The following is a 27,686-nucleotide window of genomic DNA, read 5'->3' as shown; positions in this document are numbered from 1 at the left end:
GATCCCGGAGACGTGGTCGTGCGCCCGGTGTCGGGGACGGGGCGGAGGTGGCAGGGGCGTGTCTGCTCGGAAGGGGCCCGGACCCGGGGGGTGGCCGCACTTTGGTGCCTGCGGTGCCCTTGAATGAAGAACGTACGTCGTTTGCCTCTGAGCTGCGTCGGGATAGAGGGGCCGTGTAGCGAGTTGAAAAGCAAATAACTCTGCTTTCTCGGGGCTTTGCTTGAACTCCCCGGCGAACGGGGTGCCGCTGCCTGCCTTGCAGGTGGCCGCTTATCGGTGACCCAGGACAAATCACTTGCCTCCTGGTTTTCAGTTTTCTTCTTCTTTACGTTGGGGATAAACAATGCCCGCTTGGCGGGATTCTGCAAGGGTTCAAACACAAGATAAGTGTTGTATAAGAACCCATATAAGTATTAGTCGGCGTTAGCAACAAAGGATGAATTTACCCTCTGTGCTACCTAGCCCCTCGCCGTGGGGTCAAGTTATCGGCGGAACCCTGAGCCGTAACTTAACTGACAACCAAACCAAACCAGACTTCTAACCCTTCTGCCGGGCGGGCAGCCCCTGGATGTATAGGAGGCTGTTTGGCAGGTGCTGACCGGCCGGCCCGATGCTCTTTGCTTGTTGTTCTTAGAACCTCTGGAATGGATGGACTCTTCCCGAGAACTTAGCTCACGTGCAGCAGCTGGAGTCTGGACCATGCTCCTCACTAATCTCTCTCTGGCCGCGTAAACATCATTTCGCTCGGGTAAGGTGACCTTTTCACCAGGTGTAGTGTTTCTGTCCTATCATAGGTGTTAAGATCAGCCACAGGTGTGGTGAGATCGTTGCCATTATCTTTTTTTTCTTGCCTTGGCATGTTGCTCACCCATTGGCTCATTTATGTGTGTTGTTTCAGCGTTGTAAACAAGCCGTAACACGCTTTGTGTGCCTGTCAAAAGAACAGCGCTGGAGCTATTCTTTGGTGTTCACTGTAAGAAAATGCTTTTTGTTATTCTCATTAGGTGGCAGGGACTCAGCTCTGAAATCTATATAGAAAAAGTACCCGGATCCGGTCTTTCAATGGCTTCGAGACCATCAGAAGTGCCTGGTAAACTTAATTCTTTTTGGTAAAGTCAGTTCTTCTTGGTGAAATCATGTTTGGTCCTCAACGGTGCTAGCCAGAAACCACTTTTTCTGAACCACATATTGATGGTTACTCTTGGTTGCCAGTAAAGTATTTAGATTTAATAGATTGGCATCACTTAAATATTATCTTATTAACTACCCAGCCTGGTAGATAATGACATTATCTTATTAACTAATTAACTACCTGGCTGGGTAGTTAATAAGATAATGAACCCAAAATCTAACTGAAAAAACAGCAGTCATTTCATGAGTCGTGGGTCTCTGTACAGCAATCATTTCTGGGTTACTGAAGTCATTAGTCCCACCTTGGACTATTTTAGTGGGAGGGGCAGTGATTTTGTGATCAAAATTTGCATCACTCAATTTGAGTCATCAGCGAAGTATAGATGATAGTGCCTATCTCTTAGGGCTTCGGTAAAGATTAAACATAAAATATGTGAAAATGTGTCAAAGTTAGTGATGGATATGCATTTAATGCCCAGGAAATCTATAGGATGTTTCTTAGTAAGTATTAGCTGACTTTATCATTATTTAGGAAAGCTATGGAGATGGCTGTTGGGAGAAGTCTTAAGATGTTTTTGAAATCGCTCCCAAATTCAGAGGAGTAATAGGGATCTTCCCATGTATCCCGGTATCGATCCTCTCTAGTTTTGACTTCATCAACTTGCGTTTCCGTTTGTCTTTCATTGCTCTCGTGATTAGCATAAATTCTGCTGTGACCATCCCAGACCATCATGCTGCACTTGTCATGTGAATGCTTTGAAGTGTGGGGCGCATGGAGTGTTGCATGTAGAGTGAGCACTGGCTTAGGTCTGTGTTCTAGCCCCACCCACACTTGCTAGCTGGGTGTCACCAAGATCTATGCCTCAGTTTCCTGAGCTGGAAAATGGGAAGGGTATCTGTTTGGTGAGAATAAGGTAAGATGAGGGATGTAAGTGCCTGTTAAGGAAGGGCATTTGGTAATTATTATTGGCTTATTTTTATTGAGGTAATTTACATACCATCAAATTCACCCATTTAAAATGAATAATTTAGTGTTTTGTGTAACTGTGGCCACTATCTAATTTCAGAACATCTTCATCACTCCAAAAAGAAAACCTCATACCCATTCCTCCCCCACTCTCTAACCCCCACCAGCCCTTGGCAACCACTAATCCTCCTTCTGTTTTTAGGAATTTATTAGTAATTATTATTGATGTTAATAGCAATAATAATAATGGTAGATAGTTGGTTCCCTTGCTGTTTAAATGGCGTGTCTTTGCTCGTTTTGGACTTGGTGCCACACAGGCTGATGTTTTGGAGAGTGATTGTGTAATTTTAGCAACAGGAAAATGTCACGTGAAGGCAGGATGTGGACATTAGTTCTGCCTGAAACAAACGCTCAGTGAACTTTGCTCCCTGCTGGCAGGGCTGCGGGGCGGGTGCCTGTGTCACAGCGGGGCCTCCGCCGGTCAGGCCCGCAGATGAAGGGCAGGATCAGCTGGCAGCGCTTTGTGAGGTAGCAGGGTTGTCAGCAGTTTCTGGGCTGGCAGTCGAGCTGCTGCTTAAATCCTGCAGAGCGCTCGGAGCGGGGCGGTGGCGCCGGGCAGCGTGTTTTAACCGTTTCTCGTCACCGCGCTCTTGTTTTCTGTGGTGCGGTAGGGAAGGCAGAGGGTTTGCAGTCGAGCCCCAGCTGGCTGCTGGCTGTGTGAATTGGAGCAAATCACTTTACCTGTCGGCCTTTCCTCCTCTGTGAAATGGGAATAAGAACGCCATAGCCTCAGTCTCGGTGAGTTGAGGGCGGTGGTAGTGCTGTGTGTGGGGCAGAGTCTGGCATAAGAGCAAAAGCTTTGGAGTGAGACAGGATTGGACTTTGATGACTTACTGAAGTGTGTGACCTTGCTCAGGTCGTTTAAACCAAGTCAATGGATTAGGGCTGCTGAGTGGGTCCAGAGGAGCATCTAGGTGCCAGGCATAAAGGCAGGGGTTAGCACTACAGGTTACTTTCCTTGAATGGATTCGCTCTTCCAGACAAGCTTTCCTTGCTGTGTCCCAGAGTTTCCTGCCTACAGATGAGTTTAAAGCTGTTCGCGTGCTCAGTTGCTGAACCCACCCTGACAGGTGTCTCTGTTCTTAGCTCTTGAGCCTAGTGGGCCTCTAGGCAAGATGTCCCTGCCCATCGGGATGAGCCGCCGGGCATTCAGCTATGATGATGCCCTGGAGGACCCTACGCCCATGACTCCTCCTCCATCGGACATGGGCAGCCTCCCCTGGAAGCCAGTGATTCCAGAGCGCAAGTACCAGCACCTCGCCAAGGTACCTGACCCTGCCGATTGCTTCTGGCCAGCCCAGCCTTGCGTTCTCCTTCCTCGGCTCCGGAAGCCTCCGTGGCTCCGGCACCCGCAGGATCTGGCCGCCACCAGTTCCTGCATGTGTTTTCCGGGCCTCAGCTGGAGTTGGTGGGCCTTCTTTTCTTTTTAATTCAAACTAGAATGGCCATGTGTTCTCCTACCCGAGACTCCTCTGTCCAAACCATCTCACCTGCCGTAGCATTGAAAATGCTAGCTCCATAGTCTGGCTCTGCATGACCCGCTCCTGTCTGCTGCTCCCCCGTCATCTGACCATGCAAGTTACCCAAGGTTTCCTTCACTCACCAGGGCATTGGGTGCCAAAGTCTTTGCTTCCACTACTTCATTGCCTGGAATGTTTACATCCCGTCCTGTTCTCCTCCCTCTTCCCTCTGCTCCCCCCTGCCTGACAAGCGGTGTCCTTTCAGTCTTAACACAGACATCTCTTCTGCAAGGACTTTCCTCCTGATAAGACTGTCACTGCGCCACTGTGCCACAGGCCCCTGTCACAGGCCCTACGTTACTTGCCACCTCCCATTAGCTCTGCAGGGCAGACGCCGTGCCAGTTTTGTGCTCCACCTGCGGGACCAAGCAGAGGACCTGGCGTGAAGCAGATGCCGAGTGACTGGGGGGAAACAGTTGGCTCTTTCCTGAACACGAGCTGTACTTTTTGTCATGCTCTTCCTCCTGCCGCAGATGCCTTTCCCACATAAGAGCTGCCTTCTTCCTCACGCCTTGCTCCCACTCCCAAACACTACACCTCGTCCCACTGCGACCTGCTCTACAGCCCCTCCGTGCAGGCTTCGGGGGTTCTCACGTGCTCGTGGCAGGCATGTTGCCGAAGCCTGTGCTTCCTGGCTGTGGGGGCTGCCACTGTCACTTCTGCTTGGTTCTGTTGCCTGAATAAACGAGGCCTACCAAGTTCAGATGAGGCCATTTAATCTACAGCTAGTTTCACTGAACTTTGAGCTGTGTGACAGCTCAGGGCCTGACAGGAAGTACATAGTGAGCATCCTATATAATAAAAGAAAATATGCAAATAGACCAAAAGGTGGAACAACCGAACAACTGGTTGCTATGATGTGCGCTGACCACCAGGGGGCATGCGCAAAACATGGCAGGCGTAGGCCACGGTGGGATGGTGGGGCAGGTGAGGGGGGATGCCAGACCAAGGCGAGGCGCTGGTCACTGTCATCAGGGCGAGCCTCTGGTGGTTACTGAAAATTCCTTGCTCCCGTGTGTCGCAGTCCCACCTGGCACTTGCACCCGCTGCCAGTGACAGCCCCGCTTGCACCCGCTGCCGGTGCCTGGTGCCATTCCCAATCGCTCGGCACCATCAGCAGGTGCAAGTGGCTGCTGCCAGCCTTGATCACCTCTGAGGGCTTCTCCACCTCCCCCTGCTCCTAAGGGGTGATCAGGGCAGCAGCTGCCACTTGCACCCACTGACAGTGCCAGTCCCACCCGCACCTGCTGCTGGCACCAGCCCCAATTGCTCCATGCCTTCAGTGGGTGCAGGCGGCCTGGTGCCGTCAGCATGTGGGAGCGGCAGTGGCGGAGAATGGGGTTGCAGGCAGGTGGGAGGGGCTGGGCGAGGGCACAGAGGATGGGCCAAGACCCGCCCCTGTGCCCACCGCAGCCTCGAAGTCCACAGTTCCTTTCAAGGTGTACGAATTTGTGCACTGGGCCCCTCGTCTACTATAGCAGACCTGGGTATGAGTCCCATAATGGTCTATATATTAGCAATGACCTTGGGCACAGAGCCTCACGCCTGAGTGTCTCCGCTTGAGAAATAGGAATGCTTTTGCCATGGAGGTGTGGTGGGATTAAATAAAAGATGATTGAAAGATTTGACACATATTAGGTGTGCAGGTGACACTGACTCCTGGCTCCCAGCCCAACTTGGACTCGGTAGAGCTGTATTTGATGCCTTTCTAATGGGTCCTCCTCACCCCTTCCCTTAAGCTCTCAGAACAGGGAGCTCCTTTCATCACAAGCTTCCCCTGCAGCTCTGGGGGAAAGTCCCCGTCCGTATGTACCGATGTCTGACCCAGTTAGTTGCCGGGAGTAAACGTCCGTGTAGAAAGGACTGGCAGTCCTGGTGAGCCGGACCCTGGCAGCCTGCCTGCAGTGACAGCAGTGGCCTCTGGGACTGGAGCCCCTGGTAAGCCGGGCTCTGCCAGTGCTCCCAAGGGCGGCACACCCACCCATTTGTAAAGGCTGCTGTTTGCCAAGGCAGAGAATGGGCTTCCCATTTGCTGTGGTGCCTCAGCTGGAACAGCTGCAGTTTTGAACAGCTGCTCTTATAGGGAAGCGCAGCTGGACTCATCACATGCATTCTTTCATTCGGCCTGCCTGTCCCACATCTTCCAAGTAAGGAAGCAGAGGGTTACGTTCTACTCCAGTGAGGTCACAGCTGAAAATTATAATCCCTGTTTTGTAACAACACACTTCATACTTCTCCCTTCCTTTCTGACTGTCTTAGTTCCTTTAGGGAAGTAGAGAACAAAAAATAAACCCAATTTTCTCCTCCCTGCTCGTCCTGAGCATGGCATCGGGTTGGAGTGACAGAAGGTGGCGAGCTCTTACATTAAAGATTAGGAGCTACCTAGAGTTTTTTTTATTTTATTTATTTTTTAAAATATATTTTTATTGATTTCAGAGAGGAAGGGAGAGGGAGAGAGAGATAGAAATATCAGTGATAAGAGAGAATCATTGATCGGCTGTCTCCTGCACATCCCCTATTGGGGATCCAGCATCCAACCTGGGCATATGCCCTGACCTGGAATCGAACCCATGACCTCCTGGTTCATAGGTTGATCAACCACTAAGCCACACGGGCCTTTTTGTTGTTGTTTTGGTTTGTTTTAAAAGAACGGTTAGAGCCGCGGTCTTGGGGACCAGCAGCATCAGTATCACTTGGGAATTTGTTAGAAACATGAGTTCTTGAGCCCCCCGCCCCAGGCCTACTGTGGGGTGGGGCCCCGCGATGTTTAACAAGCCATGCAGGGCATCCTGATGCTCTGAAGTCTGACAACACTGAGTGAATGCAGCGATGAGTTAAGCCAAAGCCAACGTAGTTACGCCTGGTACGTGGTCAGTGAGCAGTAGTGGGTTCTAGCAGCCTATTGGACAGACACGGGAAGTAGGAGACGTCAGCTTCACATTCCGGCTTTCCCACTTTTATAAATTCAAGTTATTTATGTCTTTATCTCTTGTCACTATGGGTGATATTTATCTAATCGGGAGGACACAAAAACCCTCCCTTCAAAGATTTCCTCACGTATCAGATTCAAGGTGTTTCAGTGACTTCTCCCCAAAGGGGAAAAGTTTAGGTGTGACCCGCCTGCTCTGCTCAAGTGCCTCCTTACCTCTCTTGCACAGGTGGAGGAAGGAGAAGCCAGTGTCTCCTCCCCTGCCATGACCCTGTCATCGGCCACTGACAATATGGACAAGGTCCCAGTGGTGAAGGCTAAAGCCACCCGTGTCATCATGAGTTCTCTGATCACAAGTAAGCGCTCTGCACCCTCAGAATAGAGTGGAAGAGGGCTGGGAGAGGAAGCGTGCATGGGGTTCTGCAGACATACTGCCTTAGCCTGTCCTGACTGTGACAGGTGCCAGCCCACCAGTGAAGCTCCATTGAGGTGAAGATTTGCCAAATACTAGGCATCCCAGTTGATGTAGGTGTATTCCTGCTGCTCTGCTCCTATCGTCTTGTTTGCCCAAGTCCATCAGAATGGCCTGGGGCCAGTGACTGAACTGGCAAGACTCTCCTAAATGAAGTGGGGAGTCTGGCTGGCAGGTGGAGGAGGGTCCCACCTGCCTTGTCTGTCTTTCTTTTTTTTCTTTTTTTAATTAAGTGGTTCAAAGATGTTCCCCTTTCTGGGCCTTGAGGCAAGTTTGTTGCCTTAGCTTCTTTTATTTTTTAAGGATGTGTGATTTGTGGTCCTGATGAGACTGGCAGCAGGGAGCTTGCATTTTTTTTTTTAAACTTTGGTTCTGCTGTGGGAAGGTAACAGTTAATCATTAGATACTCAGTTCTGCTTGTCAGCAGCAGCCTCTGCCAGGGACAGGGCGCGTAGAGGTTCTCCTGGTTGGCTCAGTTTTGGAGTCTGAAGTCCTTGTTTCTCTGCTCTGGGAGGCATCGTTTATTCGCGCAGTTACTTGAGAACTCGCCCAAGAACCAAAAGTCCAAACTGCCTTTGGACGTCCTCTCATTCACATGGAAACTCGCCATTTGCATCAGCAACCACTGCTTGTCCTGTGCAAGCTGGAGAATGTTCTGGCTGTGCTAGAAGGAAGGCTCGGTCCTCTCCTCCCGGCACAGTGGCTTCCCTATGGAAGATGCGCTTCCCCGGAGCAGAGCGTCCCAGCTCCCCAGGGTGCCGCTGTCACGCAGATGCTCGGCTAATTCACTTCCGCGGTGTGCATATTTTTACATGATTGCAGATGTAGTCATACCTTTCTTTCAGTTAATACTGCCATGAACTTCTTTGGATGTTGCTCTAGTCTTACATTGTTAAAAAATAGCTACATTCAAAGTACTGGTGTTGGTGTGCTGTGATGCATTAAATCCTTTCCCACTTTTTAAATTTTCAGGTAACTACCTGGTAAGACAAGACAGTAAAACATCTTCATACATTTAGGTTTTTTCCTGAGCTTTTATTTCTGATAGAAATAAAATAGTTCCTGTGAAGGGGAATGACTGAGTCATAGAGGACTCTAGGCTCTGGACTTTTGGTCCACAGCTGCCACATTCCTGTGCGTGGGCTGTATTAGGTCGTATCCAGAGTAAGCAAAAAACTCAGCTGTCATTCATTCCACGGGATAAATGACTTATTTACATATTCTTTTAGAGAAATTTTATGACTTTATTTGAGCCAAACTGCCAACATATGCCAGGAAGCAGGGTTTCAAATGCTCCCATAACTGACTTATTGTTTACAATATAAGTCGATCACATCTGTCTGTCTGCTGTGCCAGGCGCCATGAGGGGCACTTTGACACACAGAAACGTTGGCTCGGTAGACCTGGACTAGTTCAAGGCACGTTCTCTGGTTTGAATTGAATTGATACCTTGGTGCCATCTAGGCAAAATGTGGCCCGTTTCTCTTTGGTGAAGGTCCTTGTGTGGGTCATGAGGGTGGTGAGCCTCTTAGGAAATTGTATTTGGAGAATGCCAGCTGGCTTCTCCATGCTGCCTTTCTAACCACAAAGGGAATGTCACAGTGTACGAATCGCAGGAAGGTAAGGAGTTTCCCTGGAGGTTTCTGTTCTTGGTGTGAGGGAAGGCTCCCTCTGCTTCTCGAACCTTCGTGTGAGGGTTGGAATTACTGCTGGTCTGGGGAAACCTCCTCAGGCGGCCCGTGTGGCCCTTGCTTCTGGGGAGAAGAGCGGATATCTGCTCTCTGCTCCCCATCTGTGATGGGAGAGTGGGTGGGCATGACTGTCATCTCCTCTGTTCCCAGAACAGACCCAGGAGAGCATTCAGCGTTTTGAGCAACAGGCAGGGCTGAGAGATGCTGGCTACACACCTCACAAGGGCCTGACCACCGAGGAGACCAAGTACCTTCGAGTGGCAGAAGCACTCCACGTAAGCTCGTTTGACAAAAACGACACCGTCATCACTCAGCGTGAGATGTGGCTGTGGTTTAGAAGTTACCAGCTCAGCGAGGTGGGGGTTGCGGGGAATGATGCCAAGAGAAGAGGTGAGGAATGTAGAGCTGTGTGAGCCCACCTGTGGTGGCACAGGGGCCCTACGGTCCAGGGCTCTGACCCGGAAGGTTCTGCTTATCTATGAAGCGGGGTCAGGAGAGGAACCTCTGTGCTCATGCGTGTGGTGTGTGTGTGTGTGTGTGAGAGAGAGAGTGTGAGCGTGAGCACGTCAGGAACAGTAAAGCCGTGTGGGTCGCTTCTTGTACCAGAGCGATGGGCGCCGAGGGGAGAGGAGCATCGGCAATGCCAGGGGCACAACACTTGCTGGAAAGAATGGCAGATCCGTGTTTAAAAAATTAAAAGCAAATGCAGACTTGGGAGGTTTTGCTCTTTATTCTGAAATTGGAATGAAGACTAATTTTTGGTAAGGTTAATGATGACCAAATAGTTGGATGAATGAAATACTTTCAAACGGCTTTAGCTCACGGAACGCCACTCTGCACTTAGCAGTGCCTAGTGATTTCTGAGGCACTCGCACCCACTTAGTTGTGTTTGTTAATCCTTTGAGGTAGAAACTGTTCTTCCTTTCCTATCAATACAGGGACCGGTGTCCGAGTTCATGTACTTAACCCAGCCGTGGGCAAACTACGGCCCGCGGGCCGGATCCGGCCCGTTTGAAATGAATAAAACTAAAAAAAAAAAAAAAGACCGTACCCTTTTATGTAATGATGTTTACTTTGAATTTATATTAGTTCACACAGACACTCCATCCATGCTTTTGTTCCGGCCCTCCGGTCCAGTTTAAGAACCCATTGTGGCCCTCGAGTCAAAAAGTTTGCCCACCCCTGACTTAACCCCTCACAGCATCTGAGCTCAAGTCTCCTGATGCCCTATTTCTTGGTGTTTCCCCCATATTCCAAAGTTGTCAGAGACCCTGGCTCTTGAAGGCCTCAAAGGAGGATCATGCCCACAGTGTGTAGATGGGAGAGAGAGGTGCAGCGAGCGGCCTGTGGGAGGGATGTAGGACCTGTGGACTCGCATTTCCTAATGAGCATCCCAGATGATGTTTGCACGCTGGGTATAAAACCACTGCTGTGGGGGATCAGAGTTGGGCCGGCCAGTGTGAGCTGTCAGACAAGACAGGTGCTTCCGGAGAGGGGCACGTGGGTCTCTGATTCGGAGAACTTCCCAGGATCCGTGTCTGAGTTCCAGTTGAGCCATTCGCCCTGCATAAGGGCAGAGTTGACTTTGGGCCATTTTCTGCATCTTGGCCACAGCACTAGAACACGAAGCCAGCTGAGGTGCCGCTTGCGTAAGCTGCCGTGGAGTGTTTGAGGGAAGAGTGTGAGGGGGAGTGTTTGAGTGTTCAGGCAGGGGCATTGGCTTGGATGTGGTTGGGGCTCGGCATTGGCACTCCGGACATGGAGCACAGAGGCAGTCAGAGAGCCTCGACCCGGAAGAACTGGGAAGTAGACTCTCCCCGCCGGCAGCCGCTTGCCTGTATGTCAGCGGTATGTTTACAGTGCGGAAGGAACCAGGGTGGCTGGTTACGGGAGGAAAAGGTTCAGATGGGCAGGCTCCACAGAGGAAGCAGGCAGCTGGAGGAGTAGCATGCCCAAGTCGTGGCTTAGAGAGCCTGGCGTGACGGATTGTCCGTGGCAGGAGAGACAATAAGGGAAGAGTTCAAGGCCATACTGAGAAGGCACAGAAGGCCTGCAGCTTGAGTTCTGGCTCTTGCACTTACTGGCTGGATGAGGTGGGAAAACTAAAAGCTCTAATATGGTATTTAGTGCAGAAATACTGAAGCTGTGTTGTAGAATTAATCATTTTTTTAAAAGATGGATGTCTGTCTAGTATGACAAAATCAAAGGAATATCTGTTCTATGATCCAAAATTCTGCCTATTAATGTCTTCCTTCTGCCTGAAGTTGGTGCGGACCAGAATGTTTATACCCAAACTTGGCTCACGTCTCTCCTTACCCATCTGAACAGAAACTAAAGCTACAGAGTGGAGAGGTAGCGAGGGAAGAGAAGCAGCCGGCCTCCGCCCAGTCCACCCCCAGCAGCACCCCCCACTCTTCCCCCAGGCAGAAGCCGAGGTGAGCCTGCATGTGCGGACGCGGGGCTGAAGCCTGGTTTCTGAGCGAGAAGGGGGAGCTGACCGTTCCCAGGCTCTCGCGCGAGGCACTTCTCGGGGGCTGGGAAGAGATCTATGGGCTGTTGTGTTCTTTCCCTGCCAGAGGCTGGTTCTCTTCGGGCTCTTCCACGGCCTTACCTGGCCCACATTTTAGCACCATGGATTCTGGGGATAAAGACAGAAACTCGGCAGATAAATGGAGCCTCTTTGGACCAAGATCCCTCCAGAAGTCTGATTCGGGTAAGCCAGCTCCCTCAAGAGAGAGAGCATGTGCGGCATTTACCGTGTGCGGCAGGAGCTGCTTGCTGCTTTTGAAATCGTTTGCTCTGGTTCCTTCTGCAGGAGGCTTTGCCACCCAGCCCTACAGAGGCGCCCAGAAGCCTTCTCCAATGGAACTGATGCGCATGCAGGCCACGCGGATGGCCGACGATCCAGCCACCTTCAAGCCGCCCAAGATGGACCTCCCAGTGATGGAAGGGAAGAAACAACCGTCTCGGACCCATAATCTCAAACCCAGGGACTTGAATGTGCTCACACCCACCGGCTTCTAGAGCTTTCTCTTCCATTGACTGAATTGAGGTGTCTTGCACCCACTTCCTTATTACCCTGGTTCTGACATAGGAATGGTTTGGTTTTTGTTTTTTTAAACCTTAACCTGGGGATAGAACTGGAGACATTATTGGTTTTTGAGAAACATTAGTGCAAAGCTGTCCTGTGTGGAAGAAGCCATTGTGCATTGCTTTAATTTGAAGTTAGACTGAATACTCTCAGCAGTGACGTATGGAGGCCTGATCACCTGTTTTTGCATTATTTAGCCTAGACAAGAACTTGATCATTGCTTACGAGGTAGATAATGCTTATGTTGTTCCCAAACCAAGACTTCTTGATTCCTTTAAAGACCAGGGTCAGCGAGGGCATGGGTAAGTCAGGGAGTAGAGGTGCTCACTGTCTAGTCTCTGGCCCTCTTGGTGGCTGGTGCTGTGGGCTCCATCCTTGTGGCTGTGAGGACCTATGATCTGTTTGAGATCTGAGCATGAAGAAAAGCCAGACTTGGCAGGGACCCTTCTCCTGCGTGGAGACCGGAGCCCTCGCTCTAGCTTTCGGGCAGAGCCAGTTCCTACTGTGATGCCTCCAGGGCAGTTCTGCTGGGCGGCGCTTCTCTTCACCTGTCAGCAAACACAAGTCTTGCATATCCTCTGCTGCACTTTAAAGTGAGATTAAGGTAACTCCAATTTGGTAGGAAAGTTTCTAAGGGAGAAAATGCAGCCTACTGCTTTGGTGTAGATTAATGGATGTTAAGGTTTTTTAAAATAAAGATGGTGGTAACTATATGTAGATTCTAGTCCAGACATTCATGTGAAACAAGTGTCACCAGGACCTGAAACTTTTTCTAAGAGCCACATGGAAGGATGAAAAAAGGTTCTACATGCAACCGTTGCCCCCAAACGGGCCTCAGACCTGTGTGAGCACAGAGCGTGCTGGGGACAGGAGCCAGGGAAAGCACCTGCTCATCCTCCACCGTGGCCGTGGGCGGTCCTTGTCCTGAACTGTCTCAGACTCTGCTGTTCTTGCTTTGGAGGGGTCGTGTCTACATAGGGAGCTGGGCTGAGCCTTCCCCAGAGAGGCCTGCATCTCAAAGGATGAGAACAATTAATTTATTTGTGTCTTCTGTTAAGCTCGTATCTCTTACTTGTTTTGACAATAAAATTCCTTACTACTTTCTCAAATGTGCATAGCTGTTGTTTTTGTCCTGTTAAGAGTTGTTATTGCATTCTGCTTACTCATAGCCATGGTAAGCAGGTAAACTTGGTATTTTGAAAAACCATTGCCTTTTTATTGTATCCTTTTAACATTTTTTATAACACGCATCCTCTTATTTCTAACCTTCCATCCTTCCCCCGTTACATTAGATCTTAATAGACTTGCCACAAAATCAAATTCATAGGCAATATAACAGGTCTAATATTGATGTTTGTGATCCATTGGGGAGAAATGAATGTGTCTCTTTCGAAACGGATCATCAGTACCTTGAGTAACATTTGATGTCTAGGATTTGTTCAGAGGGATTTTTTTCACATCCTGAATGGAAATATTAAACATGTAAGTGCATACAGTATTACCTGTTTCAAAAAGTATAGATAAATAATTTATCAAAAAATATATACACCTTGTATATTTAAGCCATATTTGAGAATAGGCTATGATTGGATTATTTTAAAAAGGTATTACTAAAGAGTTAGAAAGTTATTATAGCCTACAGATAAATAAGATAGGTTTGGTCCTGTAAGACTTTGAACTACTTTCCATACTTTCAGAACTTGCAAGTAGTTGGCGATACAGTTCAAGAGGTATTCTTGGTGCTCAGTGCATAGCAGGACCTCAGGGGCTGCTCCAGGGCTTGGGGGAGGGCTCTGCGTCGGGGTTCAGGTCCGCAGCGTAGAAGAGCAGGAGCTTCAACAAGTGCACTTTGTCTCGGAGCTGGGGGACCAGGGGCTCTCCCAGCATCTGGACCAGGCGGCTGCGGAAGGCCTCGATCTGCTTCTCCACGTCCAGCACTGTGATGTCATCGCCTTGCTGGGGCTTGGGCTTAATCCTTTTGATTATTAAGTCTTTTCGATCGATCACCGAACTCCGTAAATGCTCTGCAAGAGGGAACAAGTCAGTTGAAAAGAACTGCTTTTTATCCCTTACTGATTGAAGACACTGAAGTCCAATTTTAGTAGCAGGGTCTGGGCAAAGACTTGTCGCCTAGTTACTGGGACACAAGTCAACGGCCAAGTGGGTACCTGTGGTAACTATTTCCAAAAGGTCCATTGTTCTTGTTCTCTCTGGTACTCAAGTTTTTCATATTAAAAAAAATTTCTATTCCATTTTAATTTTCCCTTGATTTAAACAATGAAACTATATTTAAGATTAACATAACCACTTGAAAAATATTCAAGTGAATTTTGAGTGTCTTCAGGTAGATTTTTCCTAAGTATGGAAGAATGGCAAAGAAATATTGAACTTATATTTAGTAAGTTTATTGTGGTGTTGGTTTATTATAGTAACTGTTTAAGTGAAACCATTTCGTCTGCACTGTAGGGTAGGCCAAATGAGTAAGTACATTTGTGCTCAGAAACGGGGGTGTGGGGCGTTGTTTCTTTTAGCCAGAGAATGCGTTCAACGGACAGCCCAGCACCCATGTCTTGTGGGGCTGCTTTGCCTCTGGGAATGTTTGTGAAATGTGAAGGTTCGTGTTATACTTCTCCCCAAGGTCAAGGGTCTGTACGAAAGTAATTTAATCATGGGTAGGGAGTTTAGAAACTCTCACTTTCTAATTTCATTTAGCGATTTCATAGGAAAGTAATTCCTTCCAGTGTTTTCACTGCACAGACTTTGGCAACAGCCCTGAGTGTGAGTCCTGGCTCTGCCTTTCCTTTCTCCTCAGTCTGTGTCCCCATCTGTAAAAGGTCAATGACTTTGTCAAGGTCATTGGATGACATAAGCTAGTGTATGTGAATTTGCTTATCTTCCTTCCTCTCTCCATGTTAAGAGGCTTTTCAACCTCTCCCTTTTCTCCCCCACCTTTGACAACTCAGGCTGAGCTCCAAATGTCCTCAGACCGTGTGAAGAGGCAGAGATGACTAGGGAGCCCTCACTGACCAGGATACTGACCATTTCAGGGTGCCATTCAGGGTAGGACACTTTCAAACTACTGAAGCTGGAGAGGATGTCAAAGATAAAATAGCATTGCATCACAGCCCATTTATTCAATACAGGGAGGCTTACATTTGTGAGTACTTGAAAGTTTATATTTGTATTATTTACTAATTATTGTATTCTTTATTTGTATTACAACTGTAAGCTTACTTTTGCTGCCCCTGTATGCTGATCTGAGGCCTGCCTTTCCCTTTTTTGTTTTTTTAATTTTAGTATATTTTATTGATTTTTTACAGAGAGGAAGGGAGAGGGATAGAGACTTAGAAACATCAATGGAAGAGAAACATCGATCAGCTGCCTCCTGCACACTCCATACTGGGGATGTGCCCACAACCAAGGTACATGCCCTTGACCAGAATCGCACCTGGGACCCTTGAGTCCGCAGGCTGACGCTCTATCCACTGAGCCAAACCAGTTAGGGCCCTTTCTCTTATTTGAAGCGTAAGAATATTCTGTAATTAAACCAGAATCCATGTCTATGTTTTGTTTTTTTAATCCATGTCTATGTTAAGTCACTATTGCCCATGACACAGGTGTATTTCCTGGGAAGCAAAACAGAAATGAACAAGACGTTTTAAAGGTGAACTTTAAACAAAAACAAGCTGCTTTAATATTAAACTTTCTGCTAGATCTCCAAAAGAAATAGTTACATAAAGCTCAGTGAGGCTAAGCACCCATGGAATTTGCCTTTGGGGCTTTGTTCTGAGTAGGCTATGTACTGTGCTTTGAGAGTGCTAAAAATGCCCCACTACGCAAGCATATGCTGTGGCCTTAACAATGCACTCTGTTTAGTTACAAGAACTTGAAACAGGAGACCCTTGGAGCGTACCCCTGTTTAGGCAAATAGGCAGACCAAGGTCCACTTACAATGCCTGAGCCATGCCTACTCTTTCCTCACACCCACTTGCAAGCGGCATTGGCAGGTTAAATATTACCAACCCCATTCTGCAGAAGGAGAAACGGGTCTAGAGACCAAGTTAGCTGCACAACGCAGAGTAAGTGCTGGGGTTGGACTTAAACCCTGCTCTTCTGTCTTAAATCCAGAGCTTTTTTTTCTGTCTCTACAACATCAGCCTCAGTTCTAGGCCCGGGAGGGTATAAAGACTTTCTTACCTTCCCAAGTGCCTCTACTGAGCTAAAATCAACATCAACAGATCATGCAGATAAATTTGATATACACACTTTCCCTATTGTTTGAGAATAAGATACTGCCCTTCTACCTCTCAATACTTCAGTACAGACCTCCTAAGATCAAGGACATTTACTTTCATAGGCCAGGATAATTATCAAAAATAGGAAATTTAATATTAATGCAGTTCTATAATCTGTTTAAATATCATCAATTGTCCCAATAATGTACTTTCTAGCTTATTTCCTGGTTCAGGACCCCCTCTAGGGCCATGCTTTGCATTTAGTACTCACGTGCTTTAGTTCCATTTTAAAATGGAGCAGTTTCTCGTTCCTCCGTTGTTTTGAAGAAAGTGACACTTTTGAGGAGTATAGGCCAGTTCTGTGAAATCCCTCAAAATGGGTTTGTCTGATCCTCCTTGTGATGAGTCATGGACTTTGGCAAGAATATTACATACATACGGCTGAGGTGTCCTCGGGCATCACCTCAAGAGGATGCCAGTTTTCTTCTGCAGTTGCTATCTTTCCTTTTGTAATTAATTACATCACTTTTCCAAGGGCCCCATTAACCCTTGGCTAACCAGTCATTCTCATCTGAAGCAGCTCTTTCTCAGCTTCGCCTGGGATTTGAGCAGAGCCGCTCTGACAGACGTTAGGATGTCTGCTATCTTTTGTAGGATGTACACTTTCACCTTCCACTGATGCGCGCTGTGTTTGCATCATACTGACGATGTTTATAATGTCCATAGTCAGTGAGCAATCGACCCAGCAAAGACATGGCCGTGACGGGCTGGGTCAGTTGCCAGGGCTGGTCAGGAAATGACTGAGCACCTCCCATGTTTTGGTGACTCTTGCTCACTCATACTGGTGAGGACCTATGTGTTACATACTGTCACGAACAGGTGAGCTCTTCTGTCTCAGAGCAGTGATTCCAGCTATGTCATTCCTTGGTCCTTACAGGTACAACCAAGGAACAATGCTAACTGGCTGGAATCCCCGCGTAACTTTAATGCATAACACTGTCCCCCATGAGACTCCCACACCATCTTGAGCGCAAATGCTCCTTACCTCTGAGAACATGTTGATAGCTGGATAACAGAAACTGCAGGTGCTCGACCAGCTCATCCCACGTCTGCCACTGGGTTTTGTCCGACTGTGGAGACAGAGCACTTGCTAATAACCGCCTCCCTCAGTTAAAGGTTTCATGCAGTTTCCTGGTCACTTGGACATGATGCTCAAAGGTTGGGGAAGGTGTCCTGGCCTGAACTGAAGCAGGGAGGCAGGTACCTGACACTTGAGCAGCGACGTGGAATGGTTCAGGAAGTAGAGGGCCTGGGCCAGAGACAGGGGCAGGCGGGTGGGCGTCTCGCAGCTGTGCAGGAATATGATCTCCAACACTTTGCAGCGCAGAAGGTGGCTTTCCATGGTGGTAAAGAACATCTCTCTGCATGGAGAAGGTGAAGAGGCAGCTACCGGCACGGCTCTTATTCCAGGAACACGTTCCACAATTCCCCCTCGGTGCGCTAACATTTGCCCTAAAACAGGCAGCTACAAAAGAACCTCATGGAGGCCTAACACTCACCAGCCCCGTGGACAGGGCTGACACAGAACCTGATGCAGGTCTACACACTCACCAGCCCCGTGGACAGGGCTGACACAGATTTGTTCATGAACTAACAACTGCTAGAAATAGGAGAGCCTTGGTATTTGGAAAAGACCAATTTAGGACACATTAAGAAGAATTACTTCACTAAGAGAGTTAATATTGAGAATATTTCCGGATGTTCACAGTGTGCTAGATACTGTTTGTCTCAGTAAGGAACATTAAGATAAAGGATTTTCTAGTATAACTTGGTGAATGTCAATTTGCCCCTTCTGGGAGAGTTTTAAAGTAGGGCCACGTTTTACTTAAATTATTTTTGTCTATGTTAAATCTAAATTTGCTTATAGTTATGTAGTCCTTAGATTTCTCACCTCTCAGCAGAATCTGGGCTTAAATGTTGACTGGTATGAGTTGGACCCAAATGAAGTGGTAATGGGAGCACAGATCTATGCACACCTCCTCTCTGACCTCTCACAGACTCCTCCTTTGAACAATGAACCTGGGATTTAGAAGTCCTGGGTTTAAATTTGGATTCTGAATCTGATTAGCTGTGTAACCCTGGATTAGTTATTTCACTACATTTAGTATTTTTCTCGTCTTTTAGTATCATGAAAATATGAGAATGTGACCATGCCTGGCACATTGTAGGGACCCAATAAACACCTGTCTTAATCTTAGCAGGGTATTTTAATTAAATCTTTATGACTAATATTTGGTAGGACATTTTCTTCTAATGGAGGAACCAGAGCTGTGGAAGAATATTTCTTGGCTGCCAACTGGGAGCGTCGGGGTTGGGGGTGAAAAGCAGAGAGCCGAGGGAGGTAATTTCTCCAATGCTCTCCCATAGTTACTTCCTGTACCAGCAAGTGTTTACGAATTCATATTCATTCCGGTTTGTCTTCCTCTGGATTCTAAAATTGCTGGTTCAAAGAAAGAATCATTAGTTCTAGCCAAGAACTCTCTTTCTTTATCCCCTCCTTATTCTGGTCTCTGGCTTATTCCGGAATTCCTTATTCTTACTCTCTGGGCTCATGCTACAGGTCCAGCCCTGCTCATTCTTGATCATCTCTAATATTGGACATGCCTGTTTCATTCGCCTCTCAGGCCTCCCATGGACATTTATGCCAGGCTCCATGGCTGAGGCTCAGGAAGAAGGTTGTGCTTAGCAGGTGAACCTTGAAGGATGAGTAAGATTGTTAACTAAATGGGTAAAGTAGGAAAATTTAGGTTCCATTTAAGGTATCCCAACTTTCCCCCCAAAATTACGATTTCGTTGCAAATAATAATAATTCATTGAAAACTGTCTTCTTGCCCTAACTGGTTTGGCTCAGTGGATAGAGCATCGGCCTGCGGACTGAAGGGTCCCAGGTTCGATTCTGGTCAAGGGCATGTACCTTGGTTGCAGGCACATCCCCAGTGGGGGGTGTGCGGGAGGCAGCTGATCGATGTTTCTCTCTCATCGATGATTCTAACTCTCTACCCCTCTCCCTTCCTCTCTGTAAAAAATCAATAAAATATATTTAAAAAAAGAAAACTGTCTTCTTTTACAGGTTATAGAAACAGGAACTACCTCCCCCCTCCCCCTCCCCAATTTAACTACTGTTTGGAATTTTCTTTCAAAATTATGTTCCTGGCATAAAAAAGAAAAACAGAACTAAGACTCACCTCTGACTCCTCTCCGGAATGTCCAGCACAAACCCAAACATCATCTCGGCAATTTTATTCGAGCTGCAGGTGGGGGTCCTGTCCACCTCCACGGCTATGGACAGCATCCTCTGCAGCTGGCACACAATCCTGAGTCCAGAACAGATACGGGTGAGCAGGAGGTCGGAATGAGCCACCTGCTGGCAGGGAGGAGGCCCCACCAGCGTTCTACAGGGTCTTGTAAAGCACACAGTAGGTCAGGGAGAACTACTCAAGCCACCAGCATGCTTTTGTTCAGCAGTTTCACCTACCTGGATCCCTTTTGCCAGATCATACTATCTGAACCTCTCAGAACCTGGGGTTGAGCTGCAAAAGCAAGCTGCTTTTAAATTCAAAGATAGAAACATACAATCATAAGGATCTAGAGTACTTTGAGGATCATCTAGCCTGTAACTTTTGCTATGCAGATGAAGAAATGGGTCCAGAACCGCTTCCAAGTATTTGAATCTCTTTCATACAGGGGGAGACACAGAGGTGGGGAAAAGTAGGCTAACAGCTGTGAAACGCAGAGCTTATTGTATTATTTATTAATTATTGTATTATGTCTTTTTCCAACTGCAGACCTGCTTTGCCCACCCCTGTAGATATTTACCATATAGTTTTCTCCTATTACTGATTCCTTTACATTAATCTTTTGCTCAGTTCATTCTCAGAACTTCAACTGATGGAACGAGGCCCTCTCCCATGAGACCTCACCAGCTGATATGGCAGAAGGAATCTGGACAACCTCTCAGAAAGTCCACCTTTTCTAACATGCATTATTATTGTGATGGAAGAGAGGGCTGTTGGCAGAAAATCTGTAGGCGGTGACACAATAGGTGGACCAGAGGCATGGGCCTTAGATTCTGGGCCGGCAGTGACAAGCTGTTCACCTGTTGACAAATTACTGACAGGCCTAGTTCAGAAAGTTGTGAGTGCTCTGAGGGACATTTGGCAGACAGGCGGTCATTAATGATAAACAGTAGTGCCTATTATTGTTGGTAAGATCTATTAGTATTCACTTATAATCAATTTCTCATTACTATTATTTATGTGAGATTAGCTTCCCTTAAAGGAACTATGTGGGCCTCTCTTGGATCTGTAAACTGGGGTTCTGGGATAACCCTACTTCAAGGCTGCCCAAGTCAATGCTTTTTTGCTCCAAGACATTCTCCATTTTGATACGAGATTGTCTCCTAAGTTAGTCAAAACCCATAGGCCTTATATGAAAATCCGTGCAATTAGATTGTAATATAGCGTTGTGAATTTAAGCACAGATGCTGTGTTTGAAAAGCCGAGTGTGACTGATTTCTCACAGTATGATTGACACAGGATAGAGGGTTACTTGTATAAGGGCAGCTCCAGCTGCTAAAATCTTGGCATCTCTCAAAAAATACCTAGACCACTCTCAACCCCATAAAAGAACTCCAGGAATCTCTTTCCGGTGCTGAGGTCCTAGGACCGGCCTGGTCTGAACCACTGCTGTTATAACCTGGTAGAACCGGCAGGCAGAACGGCCAGATCCTCCCAGGACTGGAGGAGAGAGACGCAGGTCCTCGAGGACTAGAGGCTGCCGATCGCCCACTACCCATCCCTTCTCTTCTGTCAGTGAAGCTGAAGGATGCGCAGCTGTAACTGCACTGTCTCTTGGTGTCCAGGAAAGGGAGGGCTGTATCCTCGTGTTTTGTTTCACTTCAGTTTATAAATTTGTGTTCACTTACGGAGTCCTATCCATCTAGGGGAAAGCATCTGCTGTTATTCTACCTTTGGAATTAGAAATTTAGCCTTTGATCAAACAAGACAGTCTTTAGTGAGAATCATTCTGTTTCAGGGCTTGTTAACTTGGGGGAACTGCTCTTAGGGAGTGGGGCTGTTTCTACAGTCAATCCCCAGCAAAGGCAGCTTCTGCCCTTACACCTGAGTGGTGTTCTTCGTCAGAGGAGGCTGGGGAGAAGCGTGGCTACTGCTGGCCTTCATGGTGCCTGTTCCCGAACAGGTATGACTCCCATTTGGGGGCTGAGTTAATCCACCTTCCGTCACCGCTTTAACCAACCACTTGATCACATCTCTGCAAGGGAAAACAGATAAGAAAACGTTTAAACTTTTGTCTGATTGTATGGTGCTCAGACTGCAGCCTTAACCTGGGCTCCTAAACCCCTAGGTTTCCCCAATGGCAACAGAAGGCCCTTAGGCTGTTTTCAGTGTACGTAAGCCTACTGGAAACCACACACTAAATGCAGTAGGGTTATACACGTAACTAAGATACCAACATTTACTGAGTTACCATCATTGAAAGGTACCTCTAAAGTCTAAGAGCACTATTTCTGGCTTCCTGACCAGAAACATCCCTTGACTAGGTGGTGAGCTGAAGTGAATGACCACAGAAGTCCTTGCTGGCTTTCATTTGTTAGGTGTCATCTATTAATGCTAACACTCCAGGTTTAACGTATGTACAGTAGAGTCATATTTTACACAGGGTGTAGGCTCTAAAGGTCAGCAAGGCAAAAACATCTTATACAGTCAAAATTCCTTTGATGATCACTTAGGTAACCGAGGCAGAAATGGTGGATTGAACACACACAGCTAACTTTGTATCTTTCAAAAATCCCACTAATAAATACTACAGTAAATCATTTTTAAAAATCTACAAGGAATGAGAAAAAGAGGTGAAAACAAATCATGAAATTTTAGAAATCAGGAGGAAAATGAAGTATATTCACATAACAGAATATTATACAGTAGTGGAAATGGATACGCTACAGTGTTAGGTAACAATATGGACAAATCTTAGTATTCTGTAATATTAAGTGAAAAATAAAAGATTTTTTAAATAACGGATTACATATAGCATGATATCCTTTTATATATAGCTAAAAATAAAAATATATACTTTGTAGGAACACATGCAGATGTAATAAAACTACATAAAAAAAGTAATCAAAGTAGCTTATAACTTCTTAACAGTGATTCTGGAAGCTAGAAGACAATGGAAGATTTCCTTCAACTTTCTGTAGGAAAGTTTTCTTTTTTTTTTTTTTAATTCAGTCTTTATTCAGATTATTACAGTTGTTCCTCTTTTTTCCCCCCATAACTCCCCTCTTCCCAGTTCCCACCCCACCCTCCGCCCTCACTCCCCACCCACTGTCCTCATCCATAGGTGCACGATTTTTGTCCAGTCTCTTTCCGCATCCCCCTCATCCCTTTCCCCCGCAAGAATAGTCAGTCCACTCCCTTTCTATGCCCCTAATTCTATTATAATCACCAGTTCATTCTGTTCATCAGATTATTCACTTGATTTTCAGATTCACTTGTTGATAGATGTGTATTTGTTGTTCATAATTTGTATCTTTACCTTTTTCTTCTTCTTCCTCTTTTTAAAGGATACCTTTCAGCACTTCCTATAATATTGGTTTGGTGGTGATGAACTCCTTTAGCTTTCTCTTATCTGTGAAGCTCTTTATCTGACCTTCAATTCTGAATGATAGTTTTGCTGGGTAAAGTAATCTTGGTTGTAGGTTCTTGGTATTCATCACTTTGAATATTTCTTGCCACTCCCTTCTGGACTGCAAAGTTTCTGTTGAGAAATCAGCTGACAGTTGTATGGGTACTCCCTTGTAGGTAACTGACTGTTTTTCTCTTGCTGCTTTTAAGACTTTGTCTTTGTCTTTGTCTTTTGCTCTTGGCATTTTAATTATGATGTGTCTTGGTGTGGTCCTCTTTGGATTCCTTTTGTTTGGGGTTCTCTGTGCTTCCTGGACTTGTAAGTCTATTTCTTTCATCAGGTCATCAGGTAGGGGAAGTTTTCTGTCATCATTTCTTCAAATAGGTTTTCAATATCTTGCTTTCTCTCTTCTTCTGGCATCCCTATAATTCGGATGTTGGTACGCTTGAAGCTGTCCCAGAGGCTCCTTACACTATCTTCATATTTTTGGATTCTTTTTTCATTTTGCTTTTCCGGTTGGGTGTTTTTTGCTTCTTCGTATTTCAAATCGTTGACTTGATTCTTGCGATCCTCTAGTCTGCTGTTGGGAGTCTGTATAATATTCTTTATTTCAGTCAGTGTATGCTTAATTTCTAGTTGGTCCTTTATCACAACCTCAAGGGTCTCATTAGATTTCTTGTAGGCCTCTAAGTTTATCAGCAGTTTCTAGAAAATTCTTGAAAAACCTTAAAAGTGTGGTTTTGAACTCTATATCTAGTAGTTTGCTTTCCTCCATTTCTGTCATTTGTGTCCTTTTTCTTTGTCTCCGCATTTTTTATGCTTTCCTATGTTGATAAAGTGGTTTTCTGTGCTAAGTGTCCTCTAGGGCCCAGTGGTTCAGCCTCCCCAATTACCTGAGGAGGACACTCTTGGTGCACCCCCTTGTGGTCTTTGTGCACAGTCTTGTTGTAGTTAAGCCTTGATTGTTGTAGGTATCACTGGGAGGAATTGACCTCCAGGCCAATTGGCTGTGAGAATCAGCTGTGTCTGCAGTGGGAGAACTTCTGTGCTGGAGACACCACTCCGGGGCAAGACTTGCTTCGATGGGGCTTTGGTGCTCACTGAATCTGCCCCGAGTGTGTCCTTTATGGTTCCACGGAGCTGCAAACTGGATGGTCCCACTCTGACCTCTGGGTACACTGGCTCCTGGATCTTTAGGGAGGTGCTAATCTAGCCTCTGCCTGAAGCTATCCAGCAAAAGTCTCCCTGCAGGGCTTGGGCGGGGCGGGTCCCATGGGATCAACAGGGCAAAGCAAGCAGTTATGGCTGCTCTCAGAGGCCCTGCTTCTCAGTGTCCTGACAATGGCTGCAAGCCCCTCCGAGAGAAAGCTGCCCTTGAGTTCCGACCGATGCCAGACAGTCCCGCTTCTCCCGTATGAGTCTGGGTCCCCAGAGACTCGGCCGGAACTGGAGCTCAGAGCCTGAGACTCCCTCCTGACTGAAAACGACAACCGCGCCCTCAGCCACCAGCCCGCTCTGCGTGCGCCTCTGTACCTTAGTATTTTACTTCCGCACTGTGCCTCCTCTGAGTCTCGGTACGCTTTTCTCTTTCCTTCTAATTGTAGAATTTCCACTTAGCCAGCCTTCCTGTGGTTCTGGATGATGTCCGTTCCATCTTTTAGTTGTATTTTTGAAGTGGTTGTTCGAGGCAGCAAACTCCGGTGTTTACCTATGCCACCATCTTGGTTTCTCAGGAAAGTTATTTCTAATCTAAATGTCTACACTCAGTTATGAATCAATTTGTGGGAAGATAATTTCAGACATACAAGATCTCAAAAAATTTTACTTCCCACATACCTTTCTAAGATTCTACTGGTGACTGGTCCATCAAAAGGAGGGAGTGAACCAAGAAAGAGAAGAAGTCGAGCAAATAAACAAGAGTCTAACACTAGGAACAGGCAGAAGGAACTCCCTCAATTACAGTAAGGATTGGCAAAGAGGACAATCGATCCAGATTAAAGGAGGCCAAAATGTTTCACCATAGATATTTGAGAAGAAACTGGTAAGACTAGCCAGTGCAAATAAAAATCTGAGGGGAGGTTCAGACCAAATAGTAAAGAATTTGGGATTGATTTCCAATATGCACAAAGAATACAAGGAAACTAAAACTAAGGCAATTATCAACTCAAAGGAAAACAAAAAGGTATCATAGTTTAGTATTGACTCAATTCTGACTAGCTACATAGCCATAGTAATAGAAACATCAAATACTGACCTATACAAAATTATGATATAACTATATTAATGGTATGGGGGCTGGGAAATGTGTGTATGGAGGAAGGAGGTAGGGAGCAAAAAGAGCTAACTCCTCATCTTTCATGTGGGAAATTGATAGTAGCTAGTAATAAAGAAGTCAAGAATTAGCAACACAGCAGGTTATTTAGCCACACAGATGTAAATATCCAAAGAATCAAATGAAAGAGTTGAAAGTAGTTACCACTGTGGGAAAGGAAAATGCAGGTAAAGGGACTGGGGACTAGTATATTTCTTAAATCTTATGGAACTTGCCGAAACCGGTTTGGCTCAGTGGATAGAGTGTCGGCCTGCGGACTGAAAGGTCCCAGGTTTGATTCCGGTCAAGGGCATGTACCTGGGTTGCGGGCACATCCCCAGTAGGAGATGTGCAGGAGGCAGCTGATCGATGTTTCTCTCTCATCGATGTTTCTAACTCTCTATCTCTCTCCCTTCCTGTCTGTAAAAAATCAATAAAATATATTAAAAAAAAATCTATGGAACTAATTTACCCGTTGTGGGCACAGTTAGAAAAGAAAATCACGTACAAAGGGGTCATATGGAGACTGACTTACCATCTCTTTTAAAACCTTATCTGTGAGGAATAATTTATATATAATAAATGGCATACAGGTTCTGTGTGATGAGTTTTGATAAATACATACATACATCCATGTAGCCACAACCTTAATCTCATATCCATCTCTTACTGAATCAAAGACAGCTAGTTTTCCCATCTGATAAAGCACAAATGCAGGACCTGGTTTGCATTTTGAGGGCACAAATGCCTATTTTTAAACCCAAGAATCGCTCTGTATAGTGAGTGAGAGGCTCACATCAGGAGAGGTGGGAATGAAAGTGACTGGCAACATTGGCTAGAGTGGGATCCTGTCTCCCGTTGCCTACTCTATCCAATGCCTTACATTCACACAGCAGAATAGTTGGCAGAACTTCCCTCATTCAAACTGGTATTTTCTAATTTAAAACCCAACTACGCTCTCCTGTGCTCCTTGAGGATTCTCTACTTACTAATTCTCTATCCCTAGACTGACTAAGAGGAGTTGAGGTTTCTCCTAGATCTCCTGAGGTTGTTTGGACAATAGGGAAATAGACCAAAGGAAGTCTGATGGCCTTGAGAGAAAAATGCAAGTTCTGGTGCCCAGCATACGCTTGGTGCGGAGAGCATGTGTTTTAGGGCGGCCTACAGTTTCAGTGACTATCCCTGGCCCACCACCCCGCTCTGGATGGTCTCGCCCATCTGGTGTTCCCTGGTCTACCTATCCCCCCGCCTCTGGCCCTCCCAGTGCTCAGGGCCGGTTACCTGACGTTGTGGGGCTGCTTGTCACAGGACAGCACCATGTTGGCAATGGACTGCTGCAGGTGCTGGCGCTGCTTCCGCAGGGTGTGCTGGAAGTCATCTTCCAGGGTCTGGACCACATAGCGCAGGAAAAGGACTCGCCCAGGCAGATGTTGTCCCTGTGGGAGAGAAATGAGAAGTATTTCATCTCCTGGGTGACAGTGAGCACTGGGCTCTCATAAAGACTTAGTCAAAGGAAGGCCACGAGTCAACAGTGTGTCTATACCGGAAAGGGAGAGAGCAGGCAGACTAGGTCATTACAAAAGAGGGCAAATAGGGCATTCCTGGAGGCTCAGGAGTGCAGACTTTCTGATGGTAAGAGATGACCATGGGAAGTGAGTCTCTCACTAAATCTATCAGTTTCAGAATAAACCCTTAACTATGGCTCTCAGAACAGAGAGGCAGGAACCGGCTCCCCAATAACTCTGCTGAACTGCTAGATCAAGCAACCAGGACACCCCCCCGGCTGCTGACCTTCTATAATGTGAGCTGATGCGCAGCCTTACTGTGTAAGCAAGTCTGCGGTGGGTTTTCTGTTACAGGTGAAAAGACCCTCCCTGAGAAAGCCCACCCGGGCAGGTAGAGAGCGTGGGCTTTGGTGGCACACAGACCTCATTTAGGATTTTTGTTTGTTTGATCCTCTTATTAGCTTAGGCCTCTGAGTCTCAGTGTCCCTGTGATTTCTGTGGTCCCCATTCTAACCAAAGCCAATGTCAGTACCTGTCACCCAGCAGGCGGCACGCACAGTCAGCAGCTTCCCTTTCCTAGGAGACAAGTGCTGGGATCCAGGCCTGGGAACTCAGGCTTTGAAATTTCAAAGAATGAGCGGGCACTCAACCATTTCTGGCCTCTGTGGGGACTTTTCAAACACCACAGGGCAGGCATGTTTCCTAGAAACCAAACTCTTGGTCAACAGGAAGAAGAATGACCATTCTAAGTATCTACCATTTCTTTCTTTCTTTGGAGGATGTGGGGATGGGATACCTTTGTCTTCTAAAGTATAATTTTTTTCTCTAATCTTTATTGATATAAATGCTTTTGAAAAACTCAAGTACGTGTGCTAGATTTATAAGAGTCTTCCAGTGACACCTCTCCATAGCCACTTGTCCCCTCCAGTGCCCTGCAGGGAAGAGCCTGAACTCTTCTGAAGGTTACCCTAAATATCTCTAAAAAAATGCTCTTATCACACTATTTTTTTTTTTATCAGCTTTAGACATTACCTATTGGTTTCTGCTATGCTAGATGAGGATTTATCTC

General features: G+C 46.6%; 2 protein-coding genes across 4 annotated transcripts in view; one reads left to right on the top strand and one right to left on the bottom strand.

Annotated features, from left to right (window-relative positions):
- The first annotated feature begins 629 nt into the window (after positions 1-629).
- Positions 630-12,974, top strand: KIAA1191 (KIAA1191 ortholog). Of its 3 annotated transcripts, none has more exons than XR_009453139.1 (8): positions 630-748; positions 1,005-1,090; positions 3,245-3,423; positions 6,837-6,963; positions 8,921-9,160; positions 11,099-11,205; positions 11,347-11,483; positions 11,586-11,724. XR_009453139.1 is itself a non-coding variant. In XM_059699282.1 (8 exons), the coding sequence occupies exons 2-8, from the start codon at positions 1,063-1,065 to the stop codon at positions 11,792-11,794; spliced, it is 912 nt and encodes a 303-aa protein (XP_059555265.1). In that variant the 5' UTR covers positions 630-748; positions 1,005-1,062; the 3' UTR covers positions 11,795-12,974. The 3 variants fall into 3 exon arrangements, 2 of the variants coding, with proteins under 2 accessions (XP_059555265.1, XP_059555268.1); XM_059699282.1 differs by having other exon boundaries at positions 8,921-9,045; positions 11,586-12,974; XM_059699285.1 differs by lacking the exon at positions 1,005-1,090 and having other exon boundaries at positions 633-748; positions 8,921-9,045; positions 11,586-12,974.
- The window catches only part of SIMC1 (SUMO interacting motifs containing 1), a 36,172-nt gene continuing 20,361 nt past the window's right edge, over positions 11,876-27,686 (bottom strand). Inside the window, 7 exon segments of the mRNA XM_059699256.1 lie at positions 11,876-13,643; positions 13,646-13,885; positions 17,142-17,226; positions 17,361-17,517; positions 19,342-19,470; positions 21,275-21,427; positions 26,394-26,548. Of these exon segments, the coding sequence (XP_059555239.1) occupies positions 13,585-13,643; positions 13,646-13,885; positions 17,142-17,226; positions 17,361-17,517; positions 19,342-19,470; positions 21,275-21,427; positions 26,394-26,548 (978 nt within the window). The 3' untranslated portion in view covers positions 11,876-13,584.

This window comes from Myotis daubentonii, chromosome 5, assembly GCF_963259705.1.
Source record: "Myotis daubentonii chromosome 5, mMyoDau2.1, whole genome shotgun sequence".
Classification (NCBI taxonomy): domain Eukaryota; kingdom Metazoa; phylum Chordata; class Mammalia; order Chiroptera; family Vespertilionidae; genus Myotis; species Myotis daubentonii.
The sequence above is the reverse complement of the archived record's forward strand: the minus strand, read 5'-3'. Positions and strand labels throughout refer to the sequence as shown.